At 40.4% G+C, this 17659-nt stretch overlaps 1 protein-coding gene across 2 annotated transcripts in view; it reads right to left on the bottom strand.

Moving 5' to 3' along the window:
• The window catches only part of pde11a (phosphodiesterase 11a), a 32346-nt gene that overhangs the window by 6880 nt on the left and 7807 nt on the right, over nt 1-17659 (bottom strand). For both annotated transcript variants that reach the window (XM_056433195.1, XM_056433202.1), the window contains 16 exons: nt 17468-17608; nt 17267-17331; nt 15639-15771; nt 14322-14397; nt 11464-11531; nt 11281-11373; nt 10362-10412; nt 8175-8321; nt 7936-8043; nt 6113-6222; nt 4381-4471; nt 3054-3154; nt 2783-2860; nt 2640-2703; nt 2215-2289; nt 1305-1388 (listed from right to left, as the gene is read on the bottom strand). In XM_056433195.1, the coding sequence (XP_056289170.1) occupies nt 1305-1388; nt 2215-2289; nt 2640-2703; nt 2783-2860; nt 3054-3154; nt 4381-4471; nt 6113-6222; nt 7936-8043; nt 8175-8321; nt 10362-10412; nt 11281-11373; nt 11464-11531; nt 14322-14397; nt 15639-15771; nt 17267-17331; nt 17468-17608 (1485 nt within the window). The remainder of the gene's footprint in view (nt 1-1304; nt 1389-2214; nt 2290-2639; nt 2704-2782; nt 2861-3053; nt 3155-4380; nt 4472-6112; nt 6223-7935; nt 8044-8174; nt 8322-10361; nt 10413-11280; nt 11374-11463; nt 11532-14321; nt 14398-15638; nt 15772-17266; nt 17332-17467; nt 17609-17659) is intronic.

The following is a 17659-nucleotide window of genomic DNA, read 5'->3' as shown; positions in this document are numbered from 1 at the left end:
GAAGTCGACTCAGAAGAAGAAGAAGAGAGATACTGTCATATGGTGGGTTATAAAGATGGAAGGTTATATAATGGGGATTAATATTCTACAAAGTAGCGAGCCACCACCAGGAGAAGGAGATCAGCGAGATCAAGAAGGAGATCTCTTACGCCCACAAACAGAAACCCTGCCGCCTCTGAACCTCCTACGTTCTCCCCCTCGCAGCTTTAATTGGCAGCAGCGTGATCGTGAGCTCCATATCGGCATTCTCCAAACATCATGAGGCGCTACAGAGACAAACCCCCACACACACACCACACACACACACGGCTTTGATGCTTTTCTATCTACACGACACAGACTGTACAATGGGGAAATCAAAGCCCCGCACAGATACGTCTAACTTTTGACACTAATCCTGGGATAACTAAATAGCTGTTCAGATGATCTGTTGTTTGTTTGACGATTAAGAGTAATGTGTTTAATATGACAATAAAAAGGGTGGAGGAGGTCTACCAATAGCAAAGCAGAGCATATCACCCAGTGCTGTAAGAATGAATGATCTATTTCATCCTCTACTTCCTTCATGTGTGCTTTCATGAGCGTGGCTGCAGCGCGCCTCATCTCTGAACAGGCCTGACGTCCTCTGTAAGTCAACCTGCGTCTTTCTCCCACGCGGCCGCTGCTGCCGGCAGTGGGAGGGGCATCTGAGTCTTGACGTCATTCAGAAAGACACACGCACACATTTCTTTTCTGGCGAGGACACCGTTTATATTTCCAATAATTCTTTGAAAGATAACCCCGGGCTCGAAGTCTAAAGCTAACATTTGCTCGGCGCGGATCCTACAATAAAGAAGCTTCTCTATCTGTGTGTTAGCCAGAAAGGCATTCCAGCATTACGGTGCAGTAAAGCCCAAAGTACACTGTCTTACTGAGGGGATTTAACCCGCCTGACATCACAGCTCTCTTCACACACTCCACTACCTCTGAGCTGCTTTGCAGTCAGAAAGTGCACACTCATTCTGCTATCCTCAAAGGAACAGGATGCAACCTTGGGAGTTGTTTCCGAGTTTTCAAGAAAATGATGTTTTAAAAGCACTTATTTTTGAGTGCTAAATCTGTCGCGGCAAAGAGACAGTTGAATAGTTGATGGGGACATTGCTGGCGTCAGAAAAAGGGACAATAGCTGAGCAAGGCCAGTGTGTGTGTGTGTGTGTGTGTGTGTGTGTGTGTGTGTGTGTGTGTGTGTGTGTGTGTGTGTGTGTGTGTGTGTGTGTGTGATACAAGCATGAGACAGCGAAGGCTAAAGAGATTCAAGCTTTTACCTCGTACAGCGGTGCACAAATTCCATCAATCCACTCCAGCTGAAGTCCTGGCAATTCATCCTTCCTGTTTCGATCAAAGATGGCCTGTAAGACGAAAGACAACATGTATTTACTCCACCATTTGTGTTGGGGAAACAAAGGCCGAATTTGATTACGCTCACCTACAAGTCAGCCGTACAGTCCTAAAGCGCTGTTGTTATTAACAAAAGTCTCCCTCAGCTCACCAGTTTATTTCACGTATATGTTCTATTGTACCTCATTATTCTGCAGCCTGAACTTAAGAGGCTCCACTGAGGCTGTGCTTCAGAGATAGTTACTGGGCTACGACTTAGAAGTTAATATTTAATTTCCAACACCCACACACAGAGCGGTAAAGGTTTAACACAAGCGGCAGACCTGAGGCTACGGCATTAGTTCCTTCTGAGGGGAAGCAAATCGGGCATGGCCCAATTAGTCAACAGCTATTTATTGCATTCAGAAAGCTGTTGGGTTTTCCCTTTTAAGAACTTGTAACACAGTTCAGCCTTCAAAGCTCCTCCATCAAACACACATGGCTTCTCTGTTGTGGTGCTGTTGCTCTGAGGACAGAATATGTGGTGAATTAAGATCTTCATCTTCATTCTTTTCTTGCTATTATTATTATTATTATTATTGTGCTATTTTTACATTTATATGAGAAAAACAAATACAATGTATTGTTATTATAGCTCTACTAGTCAAAGCTAATAGAGCTCCAAAACACCAACATGCCTCGTGTGTTTACAGCTGAATAAATGGAAAGGTCAGTGTTTGAGGGACAGCAGCCAAGCCCTAGAACCCTCTTGTTTTGGAAATGTTTCTTCAGTGTCATCAGCTCAGTGGAGGACATCGAGCTGAAAGAAACTGCAAAAAGATGGTGGCGTGGACTCACAGAGGGTGTGAGCTTCAGCTCGGATCTCTCTCTGTCGCCCTGCTCGAAGAACTCGCTTGTCACCAACTCTGCTACCTGGAGCGAGTGAAAAGAGGAATGCAGGGATTCATTTATTTCAATAGTTTTCTCAATTGATCATTTGGTCTGTATAACATGTAAAGACATTAAGTGCACAATATCCTAAAGCCCAAGTTGATGATGTCCCAAATACGTCATATTACAATCACAAAATACTAATAAAAGCAGCAAATCCCTACATTTTGGAAGCAGGAACTAGTGAATGTTGGTATTTTCTTATTTAAAACATGAAACAATTATGAAAAAAGTTTATTTTGAGCAACTATCAATTAATCCATCAATTATTCTCCTCTAGATGAAGGGTTCAGAGAAATACATGCATTTCATATATGTGATAGTTTTCTCACCTTGCGTGATATTTCCCACGGTTTTGTGACGGCACCAAGATCACACGCTGTCATCATCATGGATCTGAGAGGAATCAGACATTTATTTCCCACAGTATTCATAAGCTAAGAGAGCTCCCATGTCTGTGTGAGCAGGGCATTACCTGCACATGTCTCGATGAGCCTTCAGATTCCAGTTGTACTCTCCTTTGTTGACGAGCTCAAAGAAGGTGTTTCTGTTCCTGAAAGGAAACAAGACATTTGTATATGAAAGTGTAAGTGACATAGAATCCACGAGGGGGCAGTATTACCTCAAATAAACCTGAAGTAGGCATTGTACAGCGACAATATATGCTTCATTGTAAATGGGTTAGTGTATTAGAGTCAGCCAGTAACCATCTCACTATCAGGAGATTTAACAGCAGCAGAACGTACTCAAAGTAAAGTGTGAGGTCTGTGGCCAGAATTGACTGTTTCAACAGCTGCATGAGGTCGCCATACTCTTTGGACGAGAGGTTGGAGAAGATATTGTGACCCTGTGGAGACACAGACAGAGATACCATGATAAAGAATTTATCAAGACATTTTCACAAGCATCCTAAAATCCAGAACTCCTTTTGCCTAGCTATTTGCTTAACAGAAGGCCAATACTACTTATTTTAAAGACTTGTTGAATGATTTAAAACGTGACTATTATATTAGATAGCATACAATACTAGCTGAGAGATATGACTGGATGTGGATATTTTATATGCACAACATTTTACTCTCTGCCAGTGTCTTCTTTCTGAGTGTGAAATACTGTATATTAGTAGTTATAGTAGTTTGTTAACAATCACAATGAATGCAATGTGTTTCTTTCAATAGATACTGGACTATTGGTAATATAAGAGGAAGTGAATGAGGGAGTGAGTCATAAATGAAAAACACTTGCGGTAAAAAAGGAAAAAAAGAAAAAAGACTCCATAATAAAACGTCCTTGCATGTTGAATGGTGATTTTTCGCCTTGAATTAGCCACATTACTTATTTGTATGTTAATAGGATAGCAGTAGTTCAACTCCAGAAACCATTACGATATTCCAAGCAAACATGGGTGAGCTTACTGTGTTGTCAGCACCATGAAAATGAAGCCACTGGAACAAACCCGACTAAGCCTCATCTCAGTGGCTCTCTCAAAACGTCTTTATTACAGCTTCATGCAAAGGAAGTCACCTGGTAAAGCGTCTCTCTCAACCAATTTCCTCCAAATCTATCGCCTCTGTAATTAGATTTATTTGAGGGCAGCATGAGCTATTCGTTGCCTGGCTCACATACATCAGACATTGAACCAACACGTGGTTGCCTTCAGGCGCAGTCGGCACAACCTCCCTTCAAATACATTCGAGGCATTTAGATGGATAGGAAGTGGAGCTATAAGATGTAAGACACAGGAGTGTACTGTACCCTTTATACCTAGGCAGGAATATCGTTACGGTTCAATGTAATTACCTCACTTCGTTGGACTATTTCAAGATTTTGTGAAATATGCTTATTTACTTTCTTGCTGACACTTAGATTAGAAGATCAACACCACTTTCATAGCCGTTAAATGTGAATCTCCCACCAGCAGCATACTGTAAGACTGGGAACAGAAGGAAAGAGACGTTTCCAGTCTTCCAGTACTCCGTTCTGGTTGGCTGACACAAATACAATATGCATGGGTCGGCATCAGCAGAACCTCAATGTTAACTGCATTGGAGCAGATAATGGAACATAGTGCACCTCACTCTGCAGGATCATAACGGCATGGTTGAAGTGGTGGTGCTCCAGTGTAGCAGACGTCCCATAAAGCAGAGCAAGGGCTGAGCCCGTCCTGACACACACACACACACACACACACACAGATACAAAAGCATAAACACACACACACACACACACACACACAGATACAAAAGCATAAACACACACACACACACACACAGTGATCAAGGAGAGAGAGAGAGAGAGAACATAATCAGCATTCAACACATACTGAGAAACAAAGTCTGCTGTTGAGTCTGTTGTAACTCCCTCACCAATTCTCTCTGTACACTGTTGCACACCATAACAAAAGAGGCTGGAAAGCTATAACCTGTAACGTGATAACTGTTTAACATTAAATATGATAGAATCCTTAAATGTTGAGACGAATACTCATAAAATATTCAGAGTTTTCAGTTTCTCTGTGATTTCACAGTAAATAATGTCTGGTTTTACAAAGTGTTTCTTGTTTTACTGTGACAGTAAAGTCAAACACAATTAGGACGGCGATATGGTTTTTATCGTTGAGGTGAGCATATTTGGATGTGTTGCTCACTTTAGAAATACAGTACATGCAATTAATGGACAATGATCACTAACATAAGTGGAGTGAAGGTTAACAACCCCTGAATCAATCAGGAAGTAAAGATAGATTCAGTACTGCTCAGACAGCAGCAGGGAAAAGTACCTGCTAATGTCCGTCGGTGGGAGACTTCAAAAAGTCATTGATCACAAAGGATTTGAAGTAACCCAATTCATAAATATGATGGCTTCATTTAAGCTCTCGTTAAAATGTTGTTTTACCTTAAACTTAAAATAAAATAGCGTCATAGGGTCCTTGGACCTGGCTGGGTCTGATGCCATGGCCCTGCTGATGCCCCGCCCACTCCTCCTCTCTACCTCCATCTGCCTGATGGATCATGGAGGTCTGGATCATGGTCCATGACTACCAACTATTCATACACTCTGTTATACTCATTGAATGTGTTGTAACTCTGTAAGGCTTCCTTCTGTAAACATGACATCTATTGCTTCTGTCCATCCTGGAGAGGGATCCTCCTCTGTTGCACTTCTGAAGGTTTCTTCCCTTTTTTTCCCCCGTGAAAGGGTTTTTTCCAATTATTGGGGAATTTTCCCTGATCATATGTGAGGTCAAAGGTCAGGGATGTCTATGTGTACAGATTGTAAAGCCTGCTGAGGCAACTTTGAAATTTGTGATGTTGGCTAAAGCCTATACAAAATAAGCTTAACTGAATTGAATTGAATCATCAGCATTTTAATTGTGCTCCAGTACTGAACAAAAACAATCAAATGTTGATGTGTTCATATAGCAGCAGCAGCCGAGTCAACAGTCATTTAAAGATCATTTGGCTCGAAATAACAAATAAATATAAAACAAACAAAAAACTATCTTTTACTGTTGATGTGATACAAAATGGATTAACAACATTATTTCAGTTCAGCATAAATGATTTCTAGGTAAGATTTCTAACTCAGCTCATGATTCTGAGTCTGAGTCATCACATAGTTTATATCTTGGATTCATATTCAGTTTACGATAACAATCTAAATTGAAGCAATTCCTCGATAAGCAGTGTAAGATAGGTGGTTAAACAGTGTGTGCATGTGTGTGTGTGTGTGTGTGTGTGTGTGTGTGTGTGTGTGTGTGTGTGTGTGTGTGGCAGAGACCGAGATATAAAACGGGAATACATACTTTGCCTGAAAAGCGTTGTTGGTGCCCCTGTGGTCCAGGTCATGGCAGACACAACCCACAATAAGTGCTAAGGTCTCCACCTCTGTCAGAGTCTCCTGGAAGCCCGCTGTCTGATTGGCACAGAGGAGAAGAGGCCAATGAGAAAACAAACAAACACACACACGCTCACACAAATAGGAGCTGCATGTCTCATTCTCTTACTCTATTAAACTGTGAGGAACACATTGAATACAATCTTCTTTTGTTGTTGTTTATAAGTTCCCTCTGCCAATAATCAATTCAGATGGGACACCAAGCATTAATGCTTGATTAAATGAACAACACTAAGTTTTGTGTACAAAAGCGTGGGTGTTTGTGTGTATATGTTGCCCCAAGGACCTGATAAAGTAGAGTAATTCTCGTGGGGTCTCTATTCAAACAAAAGTGTCTGGTTTGGTCTATCTCACAGAAGTATCTTTGTGTATAGTTAATCATATAATGAGTCGTAATTTGAATTTCGACTTCAGTCAAATGGAAATGTATCATGATCTACTTTTAATAATAACAAGATTTCTATAAGCACTGAGGCCAGGTTTGCATCAGCTACTGCATTCAAGCTCCACAATCTCTGGCTCATTCATCAGCCTCGCTCAGCAACCAGTAACGAGCAACGTCCAATCATATTCATGCACGTGTGCACAACTGTCGTTATAAACCCACACTTCACAGTTTTACTCTGATACCTTCATGCAAATACATTTGCAGCTGCAGCTCACTCCACCATCCCAACCTCCACTGGCAGAAGAAATATTTAAATGCTTTACTAAAAGATAGTCTGTCAGAAAAAGCTAGTTATTAACGACCCCGTTGGCCGTTAAATTAACTGCCGTCAGCTCCCAGCACATGCTCGCACTCTATAGCCACAGACAAACATCCTGGGCGAGTAGGAAGCAATTGTTATTTATACACCTTTGTTTTGTACCATTAAATTTTTTTGTTGGCTAAAATTAACACTGTTTTGTCTTAATCCATAAATTAGTAGGCTATCATGGATTATGTTATATGGTAATTATGGTAAGTAATTTGGCAAGCTAGCTAACTAACGTATCCACTCAGATATATTTTGAAAGCTAAGGTTAACCCGCTAGCTGTAGCTTAGCTACGTGGCACTAATCTGGCGTTGCTTCATAATGATTCAGAATTTGCAAACAGCAAGCTTGCAAATTCACCAGCCAGACCGGCCCCATCATTTTCGATGAATAAGCGGATGTTATCCACTCAGTAGGTTACAGTACTTTTGCAACGTACATGATGTGAAGACGTACGGTAGATATGGTAGATGAAGAGGGGCAAGGCACTCGGGGGCGAGCGTAAATGATAAAGATAGCTCACTAACCACCCCTGACTTGCATTGCTCTTGGCGATCGTTAGTTATACAGTTACTTTACATAGAAATCAGTCCACCGACTGTTTTAGTCAAAACGTGAAGATCGGGCAAGGTTTCAGTTTTTAAGTCACGTTACGATCCGTTCACAAATTGGCAATACAAAGCCATACTTATGTTTTATATCGTACATTATATTTTAAATGACCAACAACGTCAAAGTACTTTATCATAAGTATACAAGTCCTTCATTCAGAATACTATATAAATGAAAGTAGTTTCAGCGAGATGTACTTGACGGTCTTGTTCTGCAAAAGAATGAGTGATCTGAAAGGTTGCATTATCATTTAATGGGGCAGTAAAGAACAATGTATTTGCTATAAACTGTCTATTCCCTAATGCAAGTGTCTCTGACTGAAACTGATCTCACGCTCTGCAGCTATAGCAGCATGGTATTTACCGTTAGCATTGCAAACATGCACTGGCAGACGTTGAAGGCATGTCTCCAGTTGTGATAGAGCACCATTCTGTAGTTCTTTCTGACAGTCAGCAGCCATCTGCACAGTGTCTGGAGGGGAAGACAGAGCCGGATGAGCACATGGGTCAGCAGTTGTCATGACACATGAGAAAGGAACCATGTTCTAGGCAAAATCAGTCAAGTAGTCAAAGGAAATAGATCAAGACGATCAGTAGTCTCACCTCATAATCAATCTTGAATTTCTGCAACATTCCTAACTCCATAAACATTCTCAAAGCGGCTGTTATCATGGCGTCAACGTCCAGGGAGAAGTCATCAAAGGAGAGCTTACCGATGCCCAGCTCGCAAACCAGAGGAATATTGGCCGCCTGTTTCATCATGGAAAGAGGAAACATTAAGGAATAAAGAGACAAGAGAGTATGAGTTTAGAGAGCAGAGTAGAATGTAGGGGTCAGATGATGCTATGCCACTCTCAGATGATACATGGGAATAAACTGGTTAATTTTGACTCCGAGGACTCATTTAGCGAAGGTTAAGTTTAATGAGGGAGCGTTTACTTTCAGAGCTCACTGACCAATGTAGTTATGCTGTAGTAATCATCAACAATATTTTTTCACTGTTATTCAAAGAAAAACAAAACTGCATAGCACATACAGTATGTGAATCCAATTAACCATATGCATTGTGAAGCATCCATGGCTGCCATCAGTGGGGTCAAATGAGCAGATATGACTTATCTGCCTCTAGTCAGCATTTGTAATTGACCATTTCATGCTTTCTAACCTGCATCTCATTCAGTCAAAGCCCTTTCACAGATCTGTGTGAGAGTTTCAGTACAGCCATTTCTCTTTTATCTTCCCCTCTCTCCTGTCTATCAGCCACCAGAGCACCAAGTGTTCCCCACACACATGTCTGTTGGTCAGGTCAGCAGGTATTCTCCTCTCTCTCTTTATTCACAGCTCAGGTTCTGAAACGTCAGCCAGGTTTGTTTGCAGCTGACATTTTCAATCCGGTGAAATCCTAGTCAAGTGTACTTGGTGAGTCTCCATATGTAGAGCAGTTATGAAAGAAAGTGGGGAAAGGCAGGAAGCAGAGCGCGTTGTGGATGAGGGGGCTGAAAGATCACGACTGGGAAGCGGGGTTCCTACTTTGCGTCGATGGCCACAGGGGAAAATCTTACACATAAAAGTGCAGGCAAATAGGTCATATCTATATTTTAGAAGTGTCATGCTAATTAAAGTGTAGATGTTTTCATTTGTTACTCTTTAGGAATAATTAATTGAGATTGATTGCCTATGGATTGGATTAATCCATTCCTACAATTAGTTTATTTTCATTGGGGGATTCTCAGGCAATAATTCCTCTCTGTGGCCATTTATTTTTCTTTCTTATTTAGGTCAATGGAGATTGTTCTTTAATCAGAAACCTATATTATAATTAAAGGGTCCACGAGTCAAATAAAGCCACATTTCCAAGATTTAAAATTCTCGTTAGTAGTTAAATCTTAGCCAAGTCAATTTTACTGTTAATGCATCATACTTTTGTTTGGGTTTAGAAGAATCATAAAGGACCCTTATGATTATTCTTTTTTTTTATTTGTCGTAATTTAACTCAATAAAAAGCAGATACATGAAGGAAACCATCTACAGAACTAGGGAAACGATTACATTATATTATGGCAATTAACTGCACCACCAGAGCAAACCTGATGATCACAAGTTGTAATCCACACCGATAGTGTGTGTACACTGCAATATATAGAGAAAGGAAAGCATTCATATGATACAATGATAGACAATTTATTTTGTCATGGCGGTATAGGAGGACTTCCCTCTTCCTCTACTTTGTGAAAAATGTACATTAGAACATGGTTACTCTGAGTTACAGCTAGTATTTGTGTGATTTAAATAAAAGAAAATACAGTTAATAACAGAGACATGAACTCCCATGATCTTGGTTTACAGGTTTTGTTTAAAGGAAATGGGCTGGTATTTTTTCTACATGTTTTCCTCATGATCAACAAATCCCATGAAAAGATCCAAAACAATAAATCAATCTAGTCTCTCGACTTTATTCCCTGCTTTTGCCTTTGCTGGAACAGTGCTGTTTACTACCACATTACTACCACAAGCAAAATATTGTGAAACACAATGGCATCAGCGTGCGCTTTTATATTTGCACAATATCAAAAAGGGGGAACCACTTATAAAACATTGCTCCATAGCTCCATTGCTGTATTTGTGCTTGACTACTACTGCATTTCTTATCACTTGTTTTGAATAGTACCTGTCTCTTTGTAAATTAGAAACCATTTCCCACAGTTAAAGCCAAGCCCTTTTTTCTTTTAATAATAGACAAGAAGCATAAAACTGAACAATGTAATGATGATGACGGTGAATATCTGTTACCTTGAATTTGTCAACTTCGGTCTTGGAGCAAGTGGCATGGTAAGAGAGAACCTGCGAAATAATGACACAGTGTCACTGTCAACACTTTTTCAAATTATGAAAACGATCAGCTACAGTGGAAAGAAACTGCACACTGTGGTGTTATGGCATTTCAGTGGATCTTCCAGATGAGGAAGTTAACATTTCCCACTCGAACAGTTTACAAGAGCAGCGATGTCAGCCCCGATTTCATGGCCATGTTCCCTTCATTTCCTGAGAGAAATACCTCGCACAGACCTCAAGTTGCTTATTGGATCATAAATGCTCATGTTTATTCAGTGCTGCCAGAAGCATGCATCTATATATTAGTTCACTCTGTGCCTCTCCTTTAAATTATCTATCTCTCTGCTATCTGCTTCTATCTTGAAAAAGAGTGGTGCTAACTTCTATAAAGCACCTGAAAGCTCCCTATTGTATTGTAAGGTCACGATGTAAAGGCTGAGGAGTGCTGAATGCCGACAAAATGCAGGGCAGATGAGGGATTGCTTTTCACTGCCTCTTATTAATTCTCAATAAAACCTTTGCGAGAAGGTTATCTACAAAAAAAGATCAGCACTTTTTTCATGTGTACATTCTTGTGGAAATATCGGTCTAAAAAAGAAGCTAAGCACAAAGATCCAGGACAGAGGATAAGTAAGAGGAGGTTTTATATTAGCCATGCAGCAGCCGTTGTTTCCAATAACTTCAAAATATCATTATAGATATTGGAAGACAAAAACAGATAGGACTCTCAGGGAAACATCATCTGAGGGAGGGCATGAACAAACAGGCATGACAAAAGGAAGTTGAAGTATAAAGCTAGAGCAGTGCAGAACCAACACTTTGATGCCGCGGTACAGTTTGCACAGCAATGTGAATGAATGGGATGTTGTGTTCTTACATCCAAAGCTACAGACTGCTTGGCCCAGGACTTCTTCACCTGGTCGTACATGATGGTGTTGTTGATGCCGAGTCCACAAAAGATCACAAACGCCTGAGAAAATCACAAAAAGCAGACACTCAACTCCAACTATTTATAATACACCCACTGTATGTTGATAAGATAGAGAAGCAAATGTAATACTTCAAAGAGACGCTGGTCTGCATCGCCGAATGGTTGCCCATCAAGCCTGTTCAGCACTTGGGCCACACCTGTTACACAAACCATACAAAAATAACCTTACAGTTCTCTTTTCTGCTTGATTTTGGCGAGGATCCAGTGCTTATCACTGCCTCCGATTAAAAGAAGATCAAACCCACACACTCCATGTCATCGATTAACTTTCATTATAAGCAGAGACACAACATCCTATCACACACATTTTCACTTAATTTCATCTTTGAACAGACATCTAGTTATCCACAATTGGATTGCAGTGTTCCCTGTTTAGATGACTTCCCTCATTATCGAATTAAAAGCAGAGGCAGACTTTTTTGATCAAAGCGTACGTATTTAATTGATAGAGACCTTATTGTCACTGAGAAATTATGCTAAAAAGTAATTAAACATACGTAAGAGACAACATTCCATACATTACCATTTTTAAACCATCCTACCACAGTGACATTTTAATTTCAACGTGTAGCTGGAGCTCTATAGAGGTGAAATGGGATTAGCACTGTACAAGAACAATTTTCATTATGTTGTCATTCAATTTAAAATACAGGGCTGGTGTTTTCGCAGATCTATTATTGCTCCCTCTGTAATGAGCATGTGATGAGTTACAGCGTAGATGGTCCCAGATATAAGTTAACCAAAGGACTGCTTCGAGCCCTGTGGCTTTAACTACATTCATATTTTTTTATGATCACAAAAAACATAAATAATTTGCAGCTTCCTTATGGTTTTTTACATAAATCCCCCATGTGTTGCGTGATTGTATAGTCTACAGTGTGTTCCCTCGGGGTGGTGGGTGGAAGGTGGTGTCAGATGTTGCAACCAGCTCCACCTAATGTTGACTCTCGAGGATCTGTACCAAACAACCAAGCTGAACCCAAAGTAATATAGGAGCTGCTTATTATAATGCTGCATGCAGTTTGTGGAACATATTGTCAGTGTCCGTTTTTCAGGAATACTCTACTGAAGGTATACACTAAGTCAAAGCTACACGGGAATCCTTAAAAACAACAATGACTAATGTCCTGGAGTGGAAAAGTCCCAGTCAATCCAATCCAGTTAGTTTAAAATCAAATCCCTCGTCTGATGATGAATCAGCAATCTGAATCCTGACGTCACAAACTACCAGACTACCAACGTCCGTGGTAATCTGCAATACTTTGAGTGACCAGTGCAGGCTGAATTCACAACCAAACCGTGGTATAATGGTGGTGCTTTAGTTGCTTGTATTTATTTGGAAGCTACCTTTAGTTATGATGTAATGTTTGGACTAACATGGCTCTCCCTCCACATCTCTAATACTGAAATTCAAGTAAATAAAAAAATGGCAATTCAGGCTAGCAAAAGCAGCATGTTTTAGAATTTCAAAAATGAATCATTCAAAATAGCTTTTATTTCCATCTACCTTTAATAAAGTACCTTTAATGACATTTTGCAAAAGGAAGTGGTAATATGATTGTAATCACTTGATATTTGACATGAAACATAAATGTTGTTTTAGTCACAACAGTATTTCCTGTGGGTACATTTTGAAGGAGCAGGCTGTAACCTTGGTAGATGACACAAGGACATATATTTTATACGAGAATGCATCCTTGGCTTGACAATATCATCTCCCGCTGCTTTGTTTGTATAATGGTTTTTTTCTCACTCAAGATCCTCAGGTGCCACCCACACATGCTGCATTTCTTTATCCCCTCTTTCTCTTTCTGTGCTTCTTCCTCTTCCCTCTCCTCATCTCAACAAATGCACTTACACCTACACAAAGAAAAGAAAAAACCTGAGCGCACATGGACATAACACACATACCCCCCCCCCCCCCCCACACACACACACACACACACACGCACACAGACACACACACACGCACACAGGTCTTAACCAACCATCTGCAGCAGATATGCTGATCACTTTGCACTCAAACATAACTAATGACTTCCTGCGTCAGATCTCAGTGGACCGAGAGAAATGCTACCATTGCTCCTCCCTGCAATATCCAGCACCAAAACCAGGCGCAAGATCAATGATTTATTAGAGTGTCAGGGTGGTGTTGGCCTCGGGCGAATCCACAAACACAAAGCACACAGCCAGAAGAAGGGAACTCCACCTCCAAGTGTGGAGCGGTGGTGCAGCGTGGATCTAATCACACACATGCAGCCTCAGCTGAACACATGCTCAAGCTCCCCTCTCTCCTAGTTTCTACGATGCAGCAAAAAGGGAACAAAAACATTTACATAATGAGTGCATGTAAGTGCTCTATAGATACACTATATGGCCAGAATTATAGAGACACCTAATTCTTTTGGGCTGTTTGTCATAGTTGAGCTAACCCCATTAATTCCTAAATTCTCAAAGCTACATTATACAACATCAATGTGTGCTTCCAACGGTGTGGAAATAGTTTGAGAAAGGTACTCTCCTGTTTGAAGATGGCAGTGCTTCTTTTCATAAAGCGGAGACAAAAAAGAAAGCCGTGACCTCCAACACAGTTGGAATGAACTGCACGCCAACTGAAAGCCAGGTGTTGTCATCTAACTTCAGAGCCTGATCTCAGGAATATACTCTTGTGGAAAACCATCACAAAAGGGTGGGCTTGTTCTTGCTCAATATCTTGTAAATATCAGATAACCACATGGATGTAATGGTCAGGTGTCCTTATATACCTATAGTGTCGAGTCAGACGTTGATACCTTTTCATAAACATTAGCAAAGATCAAATATATACAGTATACATATGTTTTAGAATTGATACATACAATTAAATAATTTAAGTACATAGATTAAATATGCTTAATAGAAAGGGAAGCTCCCTTTTGTTAACTTACCAATGATTTGGTGGTTGCTGTTCCATATGGGAACACACAGCACAGAGCGGATGTGGAAGTCTGAGAACTGGTCTGCCTAAAAACAGAAGAAATAGTGGGAAATGAGGATTACCATCCATCTGCATAAAACATTTCCTACAGCACAGCTCCAAAAACATATTTAATACTTGTTTACTTACTCTTTGATCTGCTAATTATATAATTAGATTATACAATTTTCAACTGTATTTATTCTGAATAAACTGCTCCTACTGCTTCTCGAGCATTAAGCACCGATACACAGACAAAACATATGTTTATATTCTTCAAAGTAAGGTTTTACTATGGAAAGTATAGCAGTGTAAGCCCTTGTATTGGAAGATTTAAAACGATACCCAGCTCTCAAGTATTACATTATATTTTCATCACTAGATAGAGTATTCATGTGCCTCACCTCTAATCGAGGGACAAACAAGGAAGTATTAGAACCCTTAAAGCCCTTAAAAAGCGAGAAGCAGCAAGTTTTCTATTCATTTCAGTGAAAATCTGCCGGTAGTTTTTCCGCCCTGTACACATTTTCCATTTTTCTGTCACTGTTGCTTAAGGTTGACCATGTCAAACTTTTGCTGCTTGCAGCTGGATGCAGAGCGGACTGCTGTGGGACTCTGATTTGCTCTATACAGCTGCAGAGGTGATGCTCATGGTGTTAAAGGGCGTTTATTCGGTAGAGATCAATTAACAGCTGCAAAATTGAAAAATGGGCAGTTTATAAACTCTGACCGTGTGTCGCCAATCATGTAATCATGTCATCATGTAATGGTTTTACATCCATTGAAGGAATAATTCACCCATCAATTACTACTTCTTGAAGCAACATGTCACTTTTTCTGATGACATCCAATTGCAGCCTCTCGCAAAACTACATCGTATAATCCAATTCCCATTTACCTAATCGTATGCTCAGCAGTTCCCAAACACGAGCATCTTTGCGAAAACCTTACGATTTAAAACACTTGTGCATAAACAGTTGCGTGCTTGTGGTGCGCAATTCAAATTGTTTTAAACATTAAGGTTTTTAGCACAGATGCATGTGTTTGGGAAGTGATGAGGATACAGCTGAATTAGACTGTTCTCTGTATTTTCGTTGAGCGTTAAGGCGTGTGAGAAAATCGAGTATTAAAATGCTGAAGATGCTTCTTGGATGAGCGGTGAAACAGCATAAAAACAAAGTCTAGTTTTGATTGAAATACTATAACCTGAGTGATAATTGACATATAGTTCATACAGGTTTGTCTGTAATGCTGGTTGAAATAGTGTTGTGTGTTATTGTGTTTTTACCTCCGCATCAAAGCGAGGATCCTGATAGGCATCGCTGATGTTCACGGGGAGTCCTGTGGATGCCACCAGCTCTGCGATGCTGTTGTTGATGAGCCAGTCAGAGTAAGACGATTTCTCCATACTGTCTTTGAAACTAGGGTCAGAAAATAAGACGGCAGGATTACAAAAGGAGCAGAACACCTTGCCTTTTGTTCCTCAGGAGAGGTTTGATTCTCAAACATAATCCTTTCGCTGATAACTTGGTTCTCATAAGAATAAGAAATACACGTTTGTACTGAATTAAAAAATATTGTATTCTCTTTCACACCTGAACTACTAGCTTGCAAAGGGCCTTTTCGTGTTTCTCCTTGTGGACCCTGTTTTACATTGACTTGCATTTAATGAACCTCTCATACAGTAGATATCAGTAAGCTTCTCCCGCAGCTTATGAAGTAATGAAAAGTTAATTGTGTGATTGTCTTCCTCTTTGCCAAACGCCCCCACACTCTGCCACAGAAACACCTGCATAGACCGCCCATTCACGTTTACTGCAGTGTGCGGTCGCTGACTTTTTTACTTTCCCAAGCGTAACATGGTAAATGTTCAGTGTGGCTCATTTAGTCTTTCTAGACTAGAATAAAGATGCAGGGACACTTCTGTCTAATCTTTTGAATCCCTTTGATTTAGTGATACAGCTGTGTGTGTGTGTGTGTGTGTGTGTGTGTGGCAGGGAATAACCCTCATGGGTGTGATGGCAAGATGCCTTACAGTATGTACCTTTCCATTCTTTCTCTCTATTGTCTCTGTCTCTCCCCTGTCTCACATCTGTCATTTATCTGCCACAGACACACTAGCAGCATTAAACACTCGCTCACAATGATCCTCCTCATGGGGGCGGCTGGGGATTGTAAGGCACATTAGAAATCCTACAGTACGCTCGCCTTCTGACACTAAATGTATTCACTTAATTGCACACATGAATCTTGCACAGCAGCCTTTGTTGTTCAAATGTCAACCTTTAGGAACCCTAGTATCTTCAAATAGATGCTGGATTTTTTGTCCTTTCAGCTTGGTTTGAAATGTGTAGTTGTATTGCTTAAAATCACCAACTGGCTATGTATTTAACGTGTGATTAAACAGGTGACTTCGATTTGTATTTAATTACAACGACTTTCTAACTGTCATTTCTTGTGTGGATCTTTTTTTATTTATTAATGTTGCGGTGATTAAAATCGCCTTGACCTGAACATATCAGTTATGGCAAGTGCAGGACTTGGGGAATAATTTGTCTTCCTTTCAGCGTTATTTTTCATCCATAAACATCCCACACAATATTAAGCCTCTCTTTCTCCATTCAGCCATCCCTAGCAGTGGAGAGAAGCAGCAAAACCCAATTAAGTAAGGCTCCTACAGTATGCCTTGTATTCAGCATCGGCATATTACTCCCCCAGCTCTAAAAATATTCAATTTGTATACTTCCCTCTTTGTCCTTGATGGGAGCTTTTACAGATTCAAACAAGACTCAAAATTATTAGACTATTAAATTAAAAGAGGTTACTGGGATGAGTAAATGTGAAAAAGGAAGACAAAGCTATGTTTTTCATTATTGAGGATCAGAGGAGATGTTCACACTGAAACATCATACATACCTGCTTTCAATGTCAGCACTACACTTAGGCGACAGCAGCTCAAACGACTTGGTGAACTTCACCACCTGGACGTTTGGGGAGTGGAAGAAATGGCCTGAGCATTTGGAAGAATTGCATGGAGGTACACAGTGCTCAGTGGTAAAACACGCACATTCACAAATATACAGACATATCCACACAGCAGAGGAAAAACAATCGTACCGGTGACGCAATGTCCTCCAGCAACTGAACAGAGCAGCGCTCGCACTTAAGCAACGTCTGGGCACGGTGCATGATCTTCCTGACAATCTTTTCCAGGTCAGTCTGCTCTTCAAACAGGTCATTGACCACCTGCAACAGGGCCTAAACACCAGCGACAGAAAAGACACCACTGCCATCATTCCAAGCAATCGG

The sequence above is a fragment of the Pseudoliparis swirei genome, chromosome 2, assembly GCF_029220125.1.
Source record: "Pseudoliparis swirei isolate HS2019 ecotype Mariana Trench chromosome 2, NWPU_hadal_v1, whole genome shotgun sequence".
In the NCBI taxonomy this organism is placed as follows: domain Eukaryota; kingdom Metazoa; phylum Chordata; class Actinopteri; order Perciformes; family Liparidae; genus Pseudoliparis; species Pseudoliparis swirei.
This window is presented reverse-complemented; position numbering and strand designations above follow the sequence as displayed.